Source organism: Hemibagrus wyckioides, linkage group LG10 (genome assembly GCF_019097595.1).
Source record: "Hemibagrus wyckioides isolate EC202008001 linkage group LG10, SWU_Hwy_1.0, whole genome shotgun sequence".
In the NCBI taxonomy this organism is placed as follows: Eukaryota; Metazoa; Chordata; class Actinopteri; order Siluriformes; family Bagridae; genus Hemibagrus; species Hemibagrus wyckioides.
In genome coordinates this window covers 23,419,210-23,435,100 of record NC_080719.1, presented here as the reverse complement: position 1 = coordinate 23,435,100, position 15,891 = coordinate 23,419,210, and the positions used below count along the sequence as shown (strand labels likewise).

Sequence of the window (15,891 nt, the reverse complement as noted above, 5' to 3'; positions counted from 1 at the left end):
ACACACACACACACACACACACACACACACACTTGCTCACTCACTCATTTACTCTCTCTTTCAGTGGAGGATCATTATAGGAGGCACTAAGTGTATCCCTAAGACAGAGCTGCCTTTAGAGGATGATCCTCCGTCTCAGGGCATGACTCCATCCACCTCCCGGCTGTGTCTCCATCCCAGTGACCTGAGCATTGCCCTGTCTGCCTCCACGCCGCTCTACCTGCCTGGACGAATCATCCACGTCGTCCACAACCACCCACCTGAGACCTGGTGAGTGCAGTTCCCCTTCCTCACCTCACCGCTGCCTGGCTCATGAGGATTACTCCCTCACTCTCTGAGGTGTGAAGCTGTGCTCTCATTATCCACTGCACACAAAGCAGTGCTGGGAATTCAACACTTGTTGTTATTATTATTATTATTATTATTATTATTATTATTATTATTATTATTGTAGGATTCTCCTCTTCTCTCACTCTGTCACTGTAACAGACACTCTCTCCATCCATCTCTCTGTCAATCTACCAGCACACACACTCTGTCTGTCTGTCTGTCTGTCTGTCTTTCTTTCTTTTATTCCGTAGTCCATTTCTCGCACAGCTTAACAAAAAAAAAATTCATGGTGTTAAATAATGAATTCTTTAGTAATAAATATCAAATGAGTCAAATTATTTATAGACCTAATGAAATGAAACAAGCTCCTGATAGCACACACTCTGACTCTAATGGATGGAGGGAATCAATATTCTCTCTCTCTCTCTCTCTCTCTCTCTCTCTCTCTCTCTAGCTGTGGTCAGGAGGATCCCACCTACTCAGCTCTTTGGGGTGACAACAAAGCCTTTGATGAGGTTATCATCTCACCGGCCATGCTGAACGAACACATGCCACACGTGGTGTTGGATGGCCTTAATAAGGTGCGTGTGTGTGTCTGTGTCTGTGTGTGTGTGTGTGTGTGTGTGTCACACTGCTGCTGCTGCTTGCTGTTCTGGGTCTTCTTTGGTGTCTCTGAATAAACTGAAACACTCAAAGCTGCTACACACACACACACACTCTCATCATTTCCAGTTACACTGTTGTATCATATAACAGCAATTAACAATTATAGGTTTTACTTTATTAATCCACATGTTTTATTATCAGTCTGAGATTATGTGGAGCATCCGCCGTACAAGTCCCTGTGTCTGGGCTGTTACTATGGAAACAGTAAAGCATTAGAATGAGCACATTAATATAAACCTGTTGTTGTTCATGTAACAGCTGGAACAGTACAGAATCAATGCTCACCTTCTGACCAGTCAGAATCCAGAATTTATGAATTTATAATGCACCAAAATTGAATATTTATTGAGCTTGACTCCAAAGATCATTACATGTGGAACGGCTTTGACTTTCTGCAGAATGGGAATAGAGCTGACTGGGTGTTGCAGAGCTGTGGTGAGGGGTGTGGGGGTGTGTGTGTGTGTGTGTGTGTGTGTAGGTGAGGGGTCTGTGTGTGTGAGGGTGAGGGGTGTGTGTTACACTTTCTGTATGTTTCCATCTGTACGTTGTGAAGCTGTTGTGAGTCAGGAGTCGTGAGACAGAGCTGCAGTTACAGTAGATTGTGAACACAGTGACCAGTTTCCTGGTCAGAAGTTTACGTTCCTCTGTACACATTCAGAACAGACATTCTTAAACTATACCTGGGAGGTCTGTGTGGCCTCTGGATGTGTTTCCATTCAAAAAAAGGAGGCGTGGCCGTGTGCCTGTTATTGTCAGTGAAGGAGGCGTGGCCATTGTGAATACCAGTTCAAGGAAAGGAGGCATGGCCACTTCAGAAATTTGATTTATAAGTCACTTGAAAACTCCACTTAACTATATACAAATGTAGAAAGGACATTGTTAAAAGTGTGATACAAATAAGGAAAGGAGACATGGTCTCCTGCGTTGTCAGTCTAAGGAAAGAGGCGTGGCCACTCTGTGTATCAGTCTAAGGAAAGGAGGTGTGGCCTCTCTGTGTGTCAGTCTAAGAGAAGGAGGTGTGGTCTTTCAGTGTGTCAGTCTAAGGAAAGGAGATGTGGCCTCTGTGTATCAGTCTAAGGAAAGGAGGTGTGGCCTCTCTGTGTGTCAGTCTAAGAGAAGGGGGTGTGGCCTCTCTGTGTGTCAGTCTAAGGAAAGGAGGTGTGGTCTTTCAGTGTGTCAGTCTAAGGAAAGGAGATGTGGCCTCTCTGTGTGTCAGTCTAAGGAAAGGAGGTGTGGTCTTTCAGTGTAACTGCAGCTCTGTCACCTCCTATCTAAGGAAAGGAGGTGTGGCCTCTGTGTATCAGTCTAAGTAGAGGAGGTGTGGCCTCTCTGTGTGTCAGTCTAAGGAAAGGAGGCGTGGTCTTTCGGTGTATCAGTCTAAGGAAAGGAGGTGTGGCCTCTGTGTATCAGTCTAAGGAACGGAGGTGTGGCCTCTCTGTGTGTCAGTCTAAGGAAAGGAGGTGTGGTCTTTCAGTGTGTCTGTCTAAGGAAAGGAGGTGTGGCCTCTGTGTATCAGTCTAAGTAAAGGAGGTGTGGCCTCTAAGTGTGTCAGTCTAACGAAAGGAGACGTGGCCTCAGAGTGTGTCAGTCAAAGGAAAGGAGGTGTGGCCTCTCTGAGTATTAGTCTGATGAAAGGAGGCATGACACACCTCACTTTGCTTGCAGACATGTTTTCCTGCCTGCTGTTGTCTTCTCGTGCTGAGTTTGATGTGTTGAAGGAATTTATCGAGTTATTGTGTTGTAGAGAAAAGCTGAAACACATGACATCACATCAAAACAACTGTACATCACATTGTCCCACTTCAGATGGACCTTTCACACTGTGTTGTGGATTATTGTGTCGAGTTTTTGTGCAGCCTTTCGTTTTCCTGCATTTGAAAACATTTCTCTCTCTCTCTCTCTCTCTCTCTCTCTCTCACACTCTTTCTCTCTCTCTCTCTCTCTCTCTCTCTCTCTCTCTCTCTCTCTCACTCAGTGGTGTGGACTTCTTCCTGAGCTTTTATTGTGGGTCTTCTGTGTGTGTGTGTGTGTGTGTGAATAAGATAGCAAGTAACATATTTTGGTATTTTTTTCCAGGTGCTGGAAAACCCATTTTATCTTTCAGAGCAGATTGCTGCTAAGGACGAGGAGTCTTGTGCACCGGCGTTGATTTTTGTCACTCAAACTCCTCCAGATTCCCCCCTCACTCCTCTACTCTCTCATGACTTCGATTTCACTCCTGTCCCCTCAGCCGAGTCCCTGCTAGTGACACACACCGCTTTAGAACAGGAGGAGGAGGAGGAGGAGGAGGAGAAGGAACGTACTCCACTGTTCAGTGTCAGTGTTAATCCTTCAGATGCAACATCAACACCTCCTACATCTCCACCCTCATCAGTCTCTCCTTCAGCTTCAGCAGAATTAATCAGCGATCTGAATTGATCTGATCTAAAAAGGGTGAAGGAGAAAAACTCTTTACACACGCTGATGTCAAGTGTCTTTGCTTCTTTAGTTTGGAGCGATTTGAAGTCTGCATCACAAACATCTTTATAAATCATATAGTGTTATAAATTTTACTGAATGGCGGATGTGTGATCTCGCCAGTGGAGCGAACATTACAGGCTCAGATATTTTTTCCACGAAGGAATGATCCTGGTTTAATATTTTCACGCATATGTTTGTCTCCACACTTTAATAATATAATAAATATTTTTACTACTTTTAATAATATGATTTAAATCACCTCTGAATCACTTGAGAGCTTTACTATAAATTAATCTCTAGATTAGTCTCAATATTTACTAAATTTCTAATATGAAAAGCAAAAAAAACACATTATTTTGGTAATTTTAAAAAGCAAATTATATTAGATTTTTATTAAATATCTAGAATTAAAAAGCTTTTTTTTATTTGTGGGTATTTTTGTACATTTTCTTTGTTCAATAATGAAATTTTCTAAACTTTTTTCGGACGATTCGCAGATATAATTTTTTTTTTTTTAAATTCTGACATACACCAATCAGCCATAACATTATGACTGGTGAAGTGAATAAGACTGCTGATCTCCTCATCATGGCACCTGTTAGTGGGTGGGATATATTAGGCAGCAAGTGAACATTTTGTCCTCAAAGTTGATGTTAGAAGCAGGAAAAATGGACAAGTGTAAGGATTTGAGCTTTGAGTTTGACGAAGGGCCAAATTGTGATGGCTAGACCACTGGATCAGAGCATCTCCAAAACTGCAGCTCTTGTGGGGTGTTCCCGGTCTGCAGTGGTCAGTATCTATCCAAAGTATCCTTTAAGTCCTTTAAGTATTCCATGGAGGCCACACCTCACAACTTACAGGACTTAAAGGATCTGCTGCTAACATCTTGGTGTCAGATCCCACAGCACACCTTCAGGGATCTAATGGTATCCATACATCAGTGGGTCAGCGCTGTTTTAGCAGCAAAAGGGGGACCAACAATATTAGGCAGGTGGTCATAATGTTATGGCTGATTGGTGTATACTCACTTTTTTTAGCTTCTGACCTCGTAACTCCAGAGACGAAGGAGTTTCTATGGTTGCTGAACCGCTCGGTCAGGTTAGCGTTAAATGACTAGCTGCCGTGAGAAAGTTAGTTCCAAGTTGCCATGACAACAACCCAGTGAGCATGTGCTGTATTGTAACGTATCTGCTAGTGGACGTACTAAACGCATACTGATGAGTAGGTCTCGATTTGGGACATAGCCAGTTGTCATAGCAACCAGGAAGACTCCACTGCAGTAGTCCAGCACTTGGCTGTGGTGTGTGTTCTCACAGAAGCGTTTGGTTTCTGGCTGGAGACAGGGAGAGACACAAAGTAACACAACAACAACAACAGTAATGACGTATTGTTACTTCACTTCCTGTTGTACAGACCTTGTTTCCTGTACACTTCATGGCGGTTGATGTCAGATGGGCTGCAACCTTGTATTTTTACACACAACAGTCTCTGGAGTTTACACAAAATGGTGTCGAAAAACAAAAAACATCCAGTGAGACTGAAACACCTTGAGGATGAGAAGATTAGCAGTAACTCAAATCATCACTCTGTACAACCGTGCTGAGCAGAAAAGCATCTCAGCATGCACACGATATCAAACCTTGAGGTAAATGAGCTTCAGCAGACCTCAAATCCTACAGAAGACCTCATCAGGTTCTTCTTCTGGCAGTCTGAGACTGTCATAGAAAATGTGGAGATTAGAAAAAAGCATCACATGCTCTCTTTTTCAGACCTCAGCTGTCCAGTTTGGGAGAGTTTGGACAGATTGGACTCGTAACACATCCCGAAGATGCTCTCAGATTGAGATCTCAGGAAGTTGGAGGCCCAGTCAACACCTTGACCTGTTTGTCATGTTCGTAAAGCAGTGTGTTGGGAGCATCATCCTGCTGAAAGGAAGCCATGAAGAGGTGAACTTGGTGTGCAGCAGTGTTGATGCATGTCAACATAACATGCACATGAAGTTCCAGAACTCCCAGCAGAACATTGTCCAGATCATTACACTGACTTCACCGGCTAGGCTTCTTCATCCTGGTTCTCCAAGTCTCCGACACACACACACCTGGCCTCCACAACATGATTCATCAGACCAGACCTCTTTCTTCCACTGCTCCATGGTCCACATATCCATTGTTGGAGCTTTGGGTGGTGTACAGGAGTCAGCTGGTCACTCTAAGGCTATGCAGCTCCATAGGCTTCAAGCTGTGATGCTCTGTGTGATCTTAGTCCTTTATATCATTAAATTTTTAAACACTTTGTGCTACATCTGTGGGATCGGATCAGATGGACTAGTGAGTTGACCCTGTCGCTAGGTCACTGGTTGTTCTTCCTCAGAACACTTTTAGAAGGTTCTAACCACTGTATACTGGGGAACACCATGCGAGACCTGCTGTTTTGGCTGTTTTCGTCTAGACACTTGCCCAACTTTCGAAAGCTGACTGAATTGCTGTGAAATGAGCCAAACCCCCTGACGGGTGATACTGTAGTGATCAGTGATGTTCACTTGTGTGTGTGTGTGTGTGTGTGTGTGTGTGGAACAGTGAGTGCCTCAATTCAGGCACCTGAGTATTTCAGCACTCCTGAGTGAATGCAGTCTATCAGTAGTGAGAAACATGATAGCAGACACGTGTCGTAGTGTAGCACATGCTGTAGCTCCCAAATCCTTCACCTGTGTTGCTCATCATTAGCTGCTTTGTTAGCTCCTTTTGCTTTAAGGTTCTGATGTGGTTTAGGTGAGCATCACAGATCCGGTGGTTGCTTCAAGCCTTTCTTCTCTCCTTCTCGTCATACAGTCCTTCTGTGTATCGTTCGTCTGAAAGCTCCAAACGTCAGGGATTTCGTGCGTCGCCATGGAGTCGCTGCATTTCTTTCCCTCATGTTTGTCATCTGTTTTGTTTTTAATTTAAACTCTTACTCCTCTTTGAAGTGTTACATTTACTTTCTAGCTGCTGTGCACTTTAAACACACACAGAGAGAGAGAGAGAGAGAGAGAGAGAGAGTGAGAGAGAGAGAGAAAGTTTACACTGGTGTGTGAGTGAGTTTGTGAGTGTGTAAGTGCGTTTGTGAGTGTGTGTTTCTGGGCATGTTTGTGAGTGTGTGAGTTTGTGAGTGTGTGTGTGGAGGTGCGTTTGTGTGTGTGTGTTTCTGGGCATGTTTGTGAGTGAGTTTGTGAGTGTGTGTGTGTGGAGGTGCATTTGTGAGTGTGTGTTTCTGGGCATGTTTGTGAGTATGTGTGTGTGTTTGTGAGTGTGTGTGTGTGTTTGTGAGTGTGTGTGTGGAGGTGCGTTTGTGTGTTTGTGTTTCTGGGCATGTTTGTGAGTGAGTTTGTGAGTGTGTGTGTGTGTGTGTGTGTGGAGGTGCATTTGTGAGTGTGTGTTTCTGGGCATGTTTGTGAGTTCGTGTGTGTGTGTGTGTGTGTGTGTGTGCGTGCTACTGCTTATGCTGCTGTGCTCCAGCTTCAGCACCTGCAGTGAAAAGCTGAATCATATATTACACAGTATGTTAGTTTAGTAATCTATAAGAACCACACACACACACACACACACACTTGAAACCTTGGCTGTTTTTTTTTCCTACATGCACATTCAGTGTGGTCTGCACAAGCCCTGAATGTGTAGAAGATGTGGACCGTGCAGTCCAGTGTGTGTGTGTGTGTGTGTGTGTGTGTTACACCTCGGGGTCACATGACTGCTGTATTATCCAGACTGTTCTGATCAGTATTAGTGTTACTGTTAGTTATTATTTTTTAACATTAGGACGCTTCACAGAGGCGTTATAACACTTCCACTGTTATAGCACTCCATAGTGTTAAAATAATGTTTTGCCTTCATTTTGTTCATCAGTATAGCTAATTATGGTTGTTGCCATGGTTACACAGTGTAAGTCTTTTTTTTCATATTAGTGTTATTAACTCTCATTCTCCTCACATTAGTGTTATTAACTCTCACATTTTCCTTACATTAATGTTATTAACTCTCACATTCTCCTCACATTAGTGTTATTAATTCTCATTCTCCTCACATTAGTGTTATTAATTCTCATTCTCCTCACATTAGTGTTATTAACTCTCACATTTTCCTCACATTAATGTTATTAACTCTCACATTTTCCATATAACTCATGTTAGTGCTGTTTTATTTTTGTGCAGTATAAATGTATTATATTGTATGACCATGTTCTGTTTTATTTTGTTAACCTTTTAACCACATTTCATTTTTGTGTACCCATTCAGTGTATCTGTGAATTATTTTCATTTCTATAACATTTTGTAATGCCACTAATAAAAAACCAACAGCATTTCATCCCTACTGACTGTGTGACTGCAGTGGGTGTGTTTCCATTTGGACATGACCTGTGTGTGTGTGTGTGTGATCTCATGGTCAATACATGATAACTCTAGTAACGGTAACATGATGGTGTTTCTCATTAAAATCTCACACTGTGTACATTATTCAGTATTTGTTACTTACAGTATTTTTAGTCCCTCATTAACACTAATATTATCCAGGAAGGTTCAGTCCGTTTATTTTCACATGTAAGATAAGAGACATTTATTTAATTAGCCATATGAACAAACAGGAAATATATGAAACTCGAATGCAAATGATTTTGACACAAGTTCAAATATCTCAAGGTTTCTTCCTTCCGATTATAAAAATTCAACATTTTAACATCTGACACAGGGTTTTAACAGCATCTACACCATCACCTTTAAACCGGGAATAAAAAAAACAGGGATAGAAAATACTGACTGAAAAAATGAACCAGGTCCTGCACAACCTTACTGACAAGTTCCTCAATGCTCTCAACTTAAAAAAGCCACAACATACTAAACAGAGATTATATTTTGTATTTTATTTCAGTTTTAAGTATTGATCATCGAATTAATAAATAATCCCTGTGTGTGTGTGTGTTTATTTAGCGCACTCTCAGCTTCTACGCTTGCAGTGAAGTGTTGTGAGTAATAACGTCCAGGTTAAAAACTTTTATAAACTCAATATTGTGTGATATTTAAACTTAGCCTTAAATGGTATGGTATTCTACAGCGTTCTGAGGGTAGTTACAGGGCAGAACATACATCTCAGCGTGACATATTCTGGTTGCGGTAGTGTGTGTGTAAAGTACACAGTACACAGTGTGTTTATAAACTATTTATGTTTCCTGAGGATCTTATTCATCAATGCTCTCGTCTTTCCGAAATCTCCTTTTAGGTCTATTCCTTATGCATTCTTCCTTTCCCTTCCACCTTTTCTCCCTTTTATTTTTAGGTTCTGGAAAACTACAATAAGGGCAAGACGGCTCTTCTGTCTGCTGCTAAAATCATGGTTAGCCCAACAGAAGTGGACCTGAATGCCGAGACCTACTTCCACGGAGCCTCCAACTCCCATGAGCCCACACCACAAACCCAACACCGCAGAAACAGCAGTGTCCGGTGAGCTCGGCTAGTACACCTACAGGCTTTTACACAAATCGTTATGAAACAATGTGATGAATTGATTATATGGTAAACCACTCCGTCACATCACACTGTCGCTGCCATGAAAAGAAAAAGAATATGTTTACTGAAGCAATTAGGGTCACATGACCTCACGATAAATATACCAGGAAAGCTCATTAGAGAACATCCCTAAACCCACAGCATCATGAAGACCAAGGTCATAAAAGTCCGGGACAAAGGTCTAGATTATGGTTTGGTTATAAAATGGTCAGAGGATTAGTCAGAAATCCTGATGTACTGCCACCACCATGCTTCACTGTGTGGATGGTGTTAATGTGGAAAATATAGTGCAGGGTTAAAAAATTCAGCTCATTCGAGCGCAAAACCTCTTTCCACCAGCGAGGCTGTTCTTCTTGCTCCCTTGCCCCAGAAAACCCAGTTTGTGAGTGTCTAGCCTATCTAGCCTATCACAGTCCTGGTATCATGCTGTACCCTTCATCAGTGTCCAGTTCTGACCACAGCACCGCTGGGAACCGGAGGTTTTTGGTTTTCCAACAGTGACACTGAGTACTGCAGCCAGCAGTTTTATACCTACATACAGACAGCTCTAGAACTATTGGCACCCTGGGTCAAGATCAGTAAAAAAAAAAAAAACAGATTATGGAGGAAAAAATGTTCTGGAACTTAATTTATTTAAGATATGTGACCATAAGAAAAATGATTTAATCTAGAAAATAAAAATAAAAAATATTATGAACAATATAAAAGTCACAATTTCCAGACCTTTTACCTACATGTATGAACACAATGTAACTGGAGCACCCGTGTCTGATGTTAGTTATGTAGTATTATAATAAAGTAGAAATGATTATTCATAATTCCAGTAGTTGTAGGTTCTTGGTGCACAAAGTTAGAGTCTCTCAGGATGTTCTGTTTATTTTGACTCAGGAAAGTTATGCCTAACGTGAACACGTGATGAGTGTCGTTTAACCCCGGGCTTTGTCCTCTCTCACTCATGCGCACTACAGAGGAACCACGTATGGCAGCATCCAGTTTCCCCCTCGTCCCCTTTGGTTCAGTAGAGAAGCACAGCGTAGATGAAGATAGGCTGCATTCACCTAACCTGCATTTCCCTCTTCCTCTCTTTTCTCCCTCTACCTTCTTGGCCATATGCATTCATATCTTTTTCTCCACTGTCTTTTATTCCAACCTTGCTTTTTTCTTTATCCCTCTTATACCTTCCTTGCTTTTTCCTCATCTTTACATTATACCATTGTCCGTCTTCATGATATTTTACTGTATCCTTGGCTTTCTTTTCATTTTCAAACCTTTTCTATATGCTTTTCTATATCTATCGCCTTTCCTCCCTCCGCTGTTCTTTTCCCCTTCCTCCTCTCCTGTAGCTCCTGCGCTCGCTCCGAGATCTCTCTGGATGGTTTTTCCGAGTGTCCTCCTCCAGCCGTGCCGGTGGTGCTGATGGGGGCTCGCGAGCGCTTGGCCCTGGAGCTTCGGGAGCGAAAGGCTCCGCTGGCTGTGATGGAAAGCCTTTCGGACGTCGACTCTGTGTACAGCATGGACTCTCGCCGCTCCTCGGCTGCTTTCAGAGGCTCGCCGTGTCTTGGGACTCTCCCTTTCCCCCTTGACGCCCCGATTCCTGAGGAGAATCCGTCGTTGAGCTCACGTACCGAGCTGATTCAGGCCTCACCCGAGCGAGAACTTACAGGCCAAACCGGGCCCTGCTGCCCCACACCACCAGAACTCGCTTTACCCCCTAATGAAAGCCACAGCCTCTCTCCAGAACTTGTGGTGCCTTCTAACGGTGGTGGCCATTTCCCACGCTTTACACCCAAACAGACCGGTGAAGGTCAGCCAGGCCAGCAGAAGGCACTCATTCGCGCTAAATCAGAGACTTTTGAAGCGTTTCGGAGGTCAAACAGCAAGAACTTGAGTCCTGTGGCCCCATGGACTGGCATTATAGAGAAGGAACGCAGAGAGAATCCAAAAAATGAAGGCGTGAAGAAAGAGGAGAAGAGTAAAAAGGAAGTCCGAGTGGCTCCACTGTCCAATGGGAATACCAGTCAGGCAGTGCTGGAGTTTGCTCAGTATCTGGATTCCCTCTTCAAGCTAGACGGAAGCGACTCTCTGCCTCCAGACAATTCCGACGCCGAGTCCGAATCGGGACGCGGCTCGTCGGTTCAGACGGAAGAACAGCGCATGGAGGACTTGGACAGTGATCAGCAGCTACTGGCCAGAGCCACACTCGAGCCTAATCTTGTCCCTAAACCTCCTCGAACCTTCGCCGGCTCTGCTGAACCTTCGTCCGGTGTTTCTCTCTCGCCGTCCTTCCCTTTATCCTCTTCTGGAGAGATGAACGACCTCTCACCCGTCAACCACACCGTGCTACGGACTTCCGCTGCTTCTCCTTACGCTGAAGAAAACACGTTATCCTCCATAGTGTAGTGAAACGGGGACTTCAGGAAAACTGCTCTTTTTTGGTGTCTGTATATTTCACTTTCCAGTCTTTCCCTCTTTAGCTCCTTCCTAACCAATGGGGCAATTTTATCTTCGCTTTAAAAAGAAAAAGATGCATGCGTAGCAACCTGTTCCAGGCACCCAGGCTGAGAGCGCCGACTGGTTCCCGAAAACCTCATTTTGTACCATCACTGACGTTTACACACTGAATGCGGTCTCCCGTTTCCGTTTCAGCTGCTGGGACCAGGATTTATCGAGTCGTAAGGGAAAGAAGCTTCACACAAACCACCCATCAAGTCCATACTTATGTTTACATTTCCATTAACGCCACTGAACTATGCGTGTGTGAAGTGGGCGGAGTCACCGGGAAGGCGGAGCGATGGACAGATGTGTTGTGTACAGGTTTGCGGATGCAGTGACATTTCCTCAGGTCTTTTCAGAACAGACATGACAGAAGGATTCGAAGTTCCACTTTTCAGATTTCCGATTGAAGGACGTTACTGCGCACTTGCCACAGACAGGCGGCACTCGAGTTCACGCCCTGTGGAACGAAGGGGCCATTTAAATTTTTTTTTTTTTTTGATTTATGGTTGTTTTGGTGTGCATGAGAAAATAATGAATGCTTATTTATAACACTTTTGGACTCTTTTTCTTGTCAATATTAACCTGCCAAATATGTGTAGGATATGAACCTATGAAAAAAAAAAAAACCTACATGGATTTATTGGTATTTTATTTATTGGTATTTTTTTCACATATGTTTTGGCGTATAAATCCAGTGACATGGGGCATGCACACCGATCAACAGTCATGTTTTTCTATTTTAAGAGTCACAATTCAAGAACACGTAGCAGTAACTTGTTTTTTTAGGGACTCTCTCTCTCTCTGTCTCTCTCTCTGTCTCTCTCTCTCTCTCTCTCTCTCTCTCTCTCTCATATCTGCGTAATTTCTACTGCTATTTCTATGACTATATTACGTTACTCGGTGGTTTAACTTTATGATGAATATTTTAGTAACCGTTACAGTGCGACTTGCCTTTTTCTATTTTTTCTCAATGAAGTGTTTTCAGTTGGACTTTTCTTTTCTTTTTTTTTAATAGCAGGAGTTCATCTTGTGTCTGTAGGAAAAGTACAGCAGTGGGACATTAGCCCTAGTAGCCCTAGTCCTAGCCCTAGCCCCCTGAAAGAGTGCACACTACTACTGAAATTACAGGCTAAACTGTCTGAAAGCTGAAAATAAGTACCCCCTCTCCCTCTCCTTCCTGTTTTTCCTTTAAGATCTTTGACAGAATCTGGAGTCGTTTTTTTTTTTTTTCTTTTGGCATCAGACAGCATCTTATGTTGTGATTTATTGCAAAATCTGAATATAACCCTAATAATAAACGTTAACTATGAACGTTAATATGGCAGAGAAAATCATCTCACTAAATTTTTTGCTTAAATCTAGACATTACAAGAGCCTTTAATCACAGCTGTCAGTGTTTACATGGACTGGGTTTTTGAATTGTAGGATTCAAGGATGATGCTTTTTGTGACTTTATCTCCAGAGCACAGAAACGCTGCCTGAAAATCCTTCCTACTTTTCCGCAGTGACCCTGATTACCATATTGTGCCATACCTTTGCCTAGAAACGACTCCAGGTACATCCTGTGCTGTAAAGATCAGGTCTGCTTCCCTCTCCATTAGCAAAATAGGGTCCAAACTTGAACACGAGCCCCTGCTCGACTCTCTCGCACCCTCAGGTCCACTGCTGTACTTTTTTTCCCTAAGTGATCGTGGATAGCTGTCTTCTTCACGTGATTATTTTATGCAAGTAAATCCCATCTCGTTTTCAGTCGAACTAAATAAAGAATTGAATAAATATTCCACTTGGACGTTATAAAGAAAAATGGCTGTATCCTGTACCATAGTGATGACTTTATCTGAGATCTATAGCTATATATGGAGTATATATATATATATATATATTATAAATGCAGGGGATTTTATCTGTGCATATATACTGATTTATTAAAAGAATCAGTAACAGTAGCCATTGATCTTCTGAAGAAACATGTTTCTTTCTATTGTTGCCAGATAACTTGCCGGTCCTTACTTTTCATCACGAATGAGAATGTATTAAAAACCTGCCTGCATACACACACACACACACACACACACACACAAGTACCTTGCCTGTAAAAGAATAAAACAGTACAGATTTCAGACATAATTGTGCAGTCTTGTTCTCTTTATTATTGATCTGTTCATTGTGTCATGACATATATGGCATAGAGGTATAGAGTTCAGGTGTTTCAGCCACGCCCACTCTTAGGTGCATAAAATCACACACACACAATTCTGAAGAGCTCATTGAGCTCACACACTGACTCATGGTAAAGATGACATCCTATGACACAGGAAGCCACCTTACCGACTAGTAGTCAGTTTGTGAAAACTGTAAGCGTATTGTGACATGGAAGCATCGAGGAGCAACAGCAATGTTTAAAACTGATTCTGAAAGCAACAACAGAACGAGACCTGTCTGTGGATGGAACGGGTTTCGGTGGTCAAGCGTGGGCTGGTGTGAAGCACCACCGCTGGACTCTGGAGCAGTGGAAACTGTGGACTGATGAATGTCACATGTCACTATTTGGCAGTCCGGATTTCAGAAGATTCCAGAAGAATGTGATGGAAGATGGATAACAACTGGGACATATTTCAGTCAAGGTTGATGTTAATGCTAAGACATTTTAAAATAGATTTCCTGTTCCTGAGACGTCCAAAAAGACACATTCTGATGCTCTGATCTGAAAAACTGGAACGTCAATTGTAAGCCAGACCTTCTCATCCAACATCAGAGGGTGAACTAACTAAAGAGCAGAAATTCCCACAAAAACACTCCATAAACATTTAGAAAGCCTTCAGAGAAGTGTTGAGGTCGTTGTAGCTACAGACAGCTTCATACTGGTTTTTGGATCACAGTTCCCAACAACTCATTTAAGCATAAAACACCCTATCATATTAACCCTACTTAAGACTGACAGAAAGGTTAAAAATAGATGTGAGACAGTTTGTCCCTGTGATCCTTCACACCATTTACATCCAATTTAGTTTGAGTAAGACAAATCTATCTGTCTCCATCTTCTGGAATATTTTGTAACATTATATGTTATTGTAAACTCAAGGCCGACTGGTGCTCCTAATCCCCAGGGACATGGAAAAGCGCAGCCCAGTTTGGGTGAGACTGTGGTTGGTGTGGTCAAGGATAAGGAGAACCTTTCTGGGAAAGGCAGCTATGACATGATACTGGTGAACAGTTATGTGATATATGTTTTATAGAACTTGATTAAATATATTCGGTGTGTTCTCAATCGAAACTAAGCCCAACAATGACCCTGGAAATTGACCATATAAGAAGTTTTGTTTCTTTTGCGCTGGAGTTTGCAGTGTGCGAAACCTAATGAAGTTGGTGACCATTTCTTAGGTCAGCATGCGTGTCTGAGTTTCGATAAGTTGATAAGTTCTCGTTGCACGAACATGGGAAAACAGTGAGGCCATGATGTGACCGAAAGAAGAAAGGGATGAAGCTGTAGAAGAAGCTTCTTCAGGGAGTTGTGTATCAGTCTGATGATTTTTCATTAGCATGACTTTCCACAGCAGTCTAAAATCATTTACTAAACCTTGATACACATAAGGTTATATTCTTAATTGCTGTTTTACAAAGTGTGTACTTTTTATTCATTTTTTTCTCTGCTGTTCCTGAGTACGTCATATTCACAATTCAGTCCGATTGGACGAATTTTTCATTCTCACTACTCAATCCATACCGATCCTCGACCCATACCATACTCGATCCATACCATGCCAACAACACTGTATATTATTAGTAGTATTATAACAACAGTATATATATATATATATATATATATATATATATATATATATATATATATATATATATATATATATATATATATATATATACTTATATATTTCTTTAATATACAAATACAAACACAGAACAGCAGGGGGCTTAAAAACAATAACATAAGGGTACAAATAAGGGTACAAACAGGCAACAACAGCAATGGGGCACAAAACATAAATAAATAAATAAATAAATAAATAAATAAATAAATAAAATTAAAGCCCTATGTCATAACAATCAAGGAGCCGTAATATTTTTTAAAAGCCTTGTTATTTTTGGAAAATTCTATACTTTCAAAAGATTTCTTTAAAAGAAAAGCAGAAATCTTGGCGAATTTTTTGTAATTATAACAACAGTATTATAAACAATAATAAATTCAGACAAAAAGTAGACTCAATTCCGCACATGCGCAGTACAAATCATGTTTTTGTGGCACGGCTCGAATCGTGACGTTCTTAAACTCAGCCAATCATCGGGCAAGAGCCCGAAAACGCTCAACCAATCATAACACTGTCGGGTGGAATGCGGGTGACAGAAAGAGCTGTGTCCTGAATGACTTCTTGAGGAAAATGTAGTGAAGT

At 41.9% G+C, this 15,891-nt stretch overlaps 1 protein-coding gene across 1 annotated transcript in view; it reads left to right on the top strand.

Moving 5' to 3' along the window:
• dagla (diacylglycerol lipase, alpha) overlaps window positions 1–13,612 on the top strand; it is a 36,093-nt gene extending 22,481 nt beyond the window's left edge. The window contains exons 17-20 of the mRNA XM_058400236.1: window positions 65–270; window positions 785–911; window positions 8,760–8,923; window positions 10,333–13,612. Coding sequence (XP_058256219.1) covers window positions 65–270; window positions 785–911; window positions 8,760–8,923; window positions 10,333–11,389 — 1,554 coding nt within the window. The 3' untranslated portion in view covers window positions 11,390–13,612. The remainder of the gene's footprint in view (window positions 1–64; window positions 271–784; window positions 912–8,759; window positions 8,924–10,332) is intronic.
• Window positions 13,613–15,891: the final 2,279 nt, after the last annotated feature.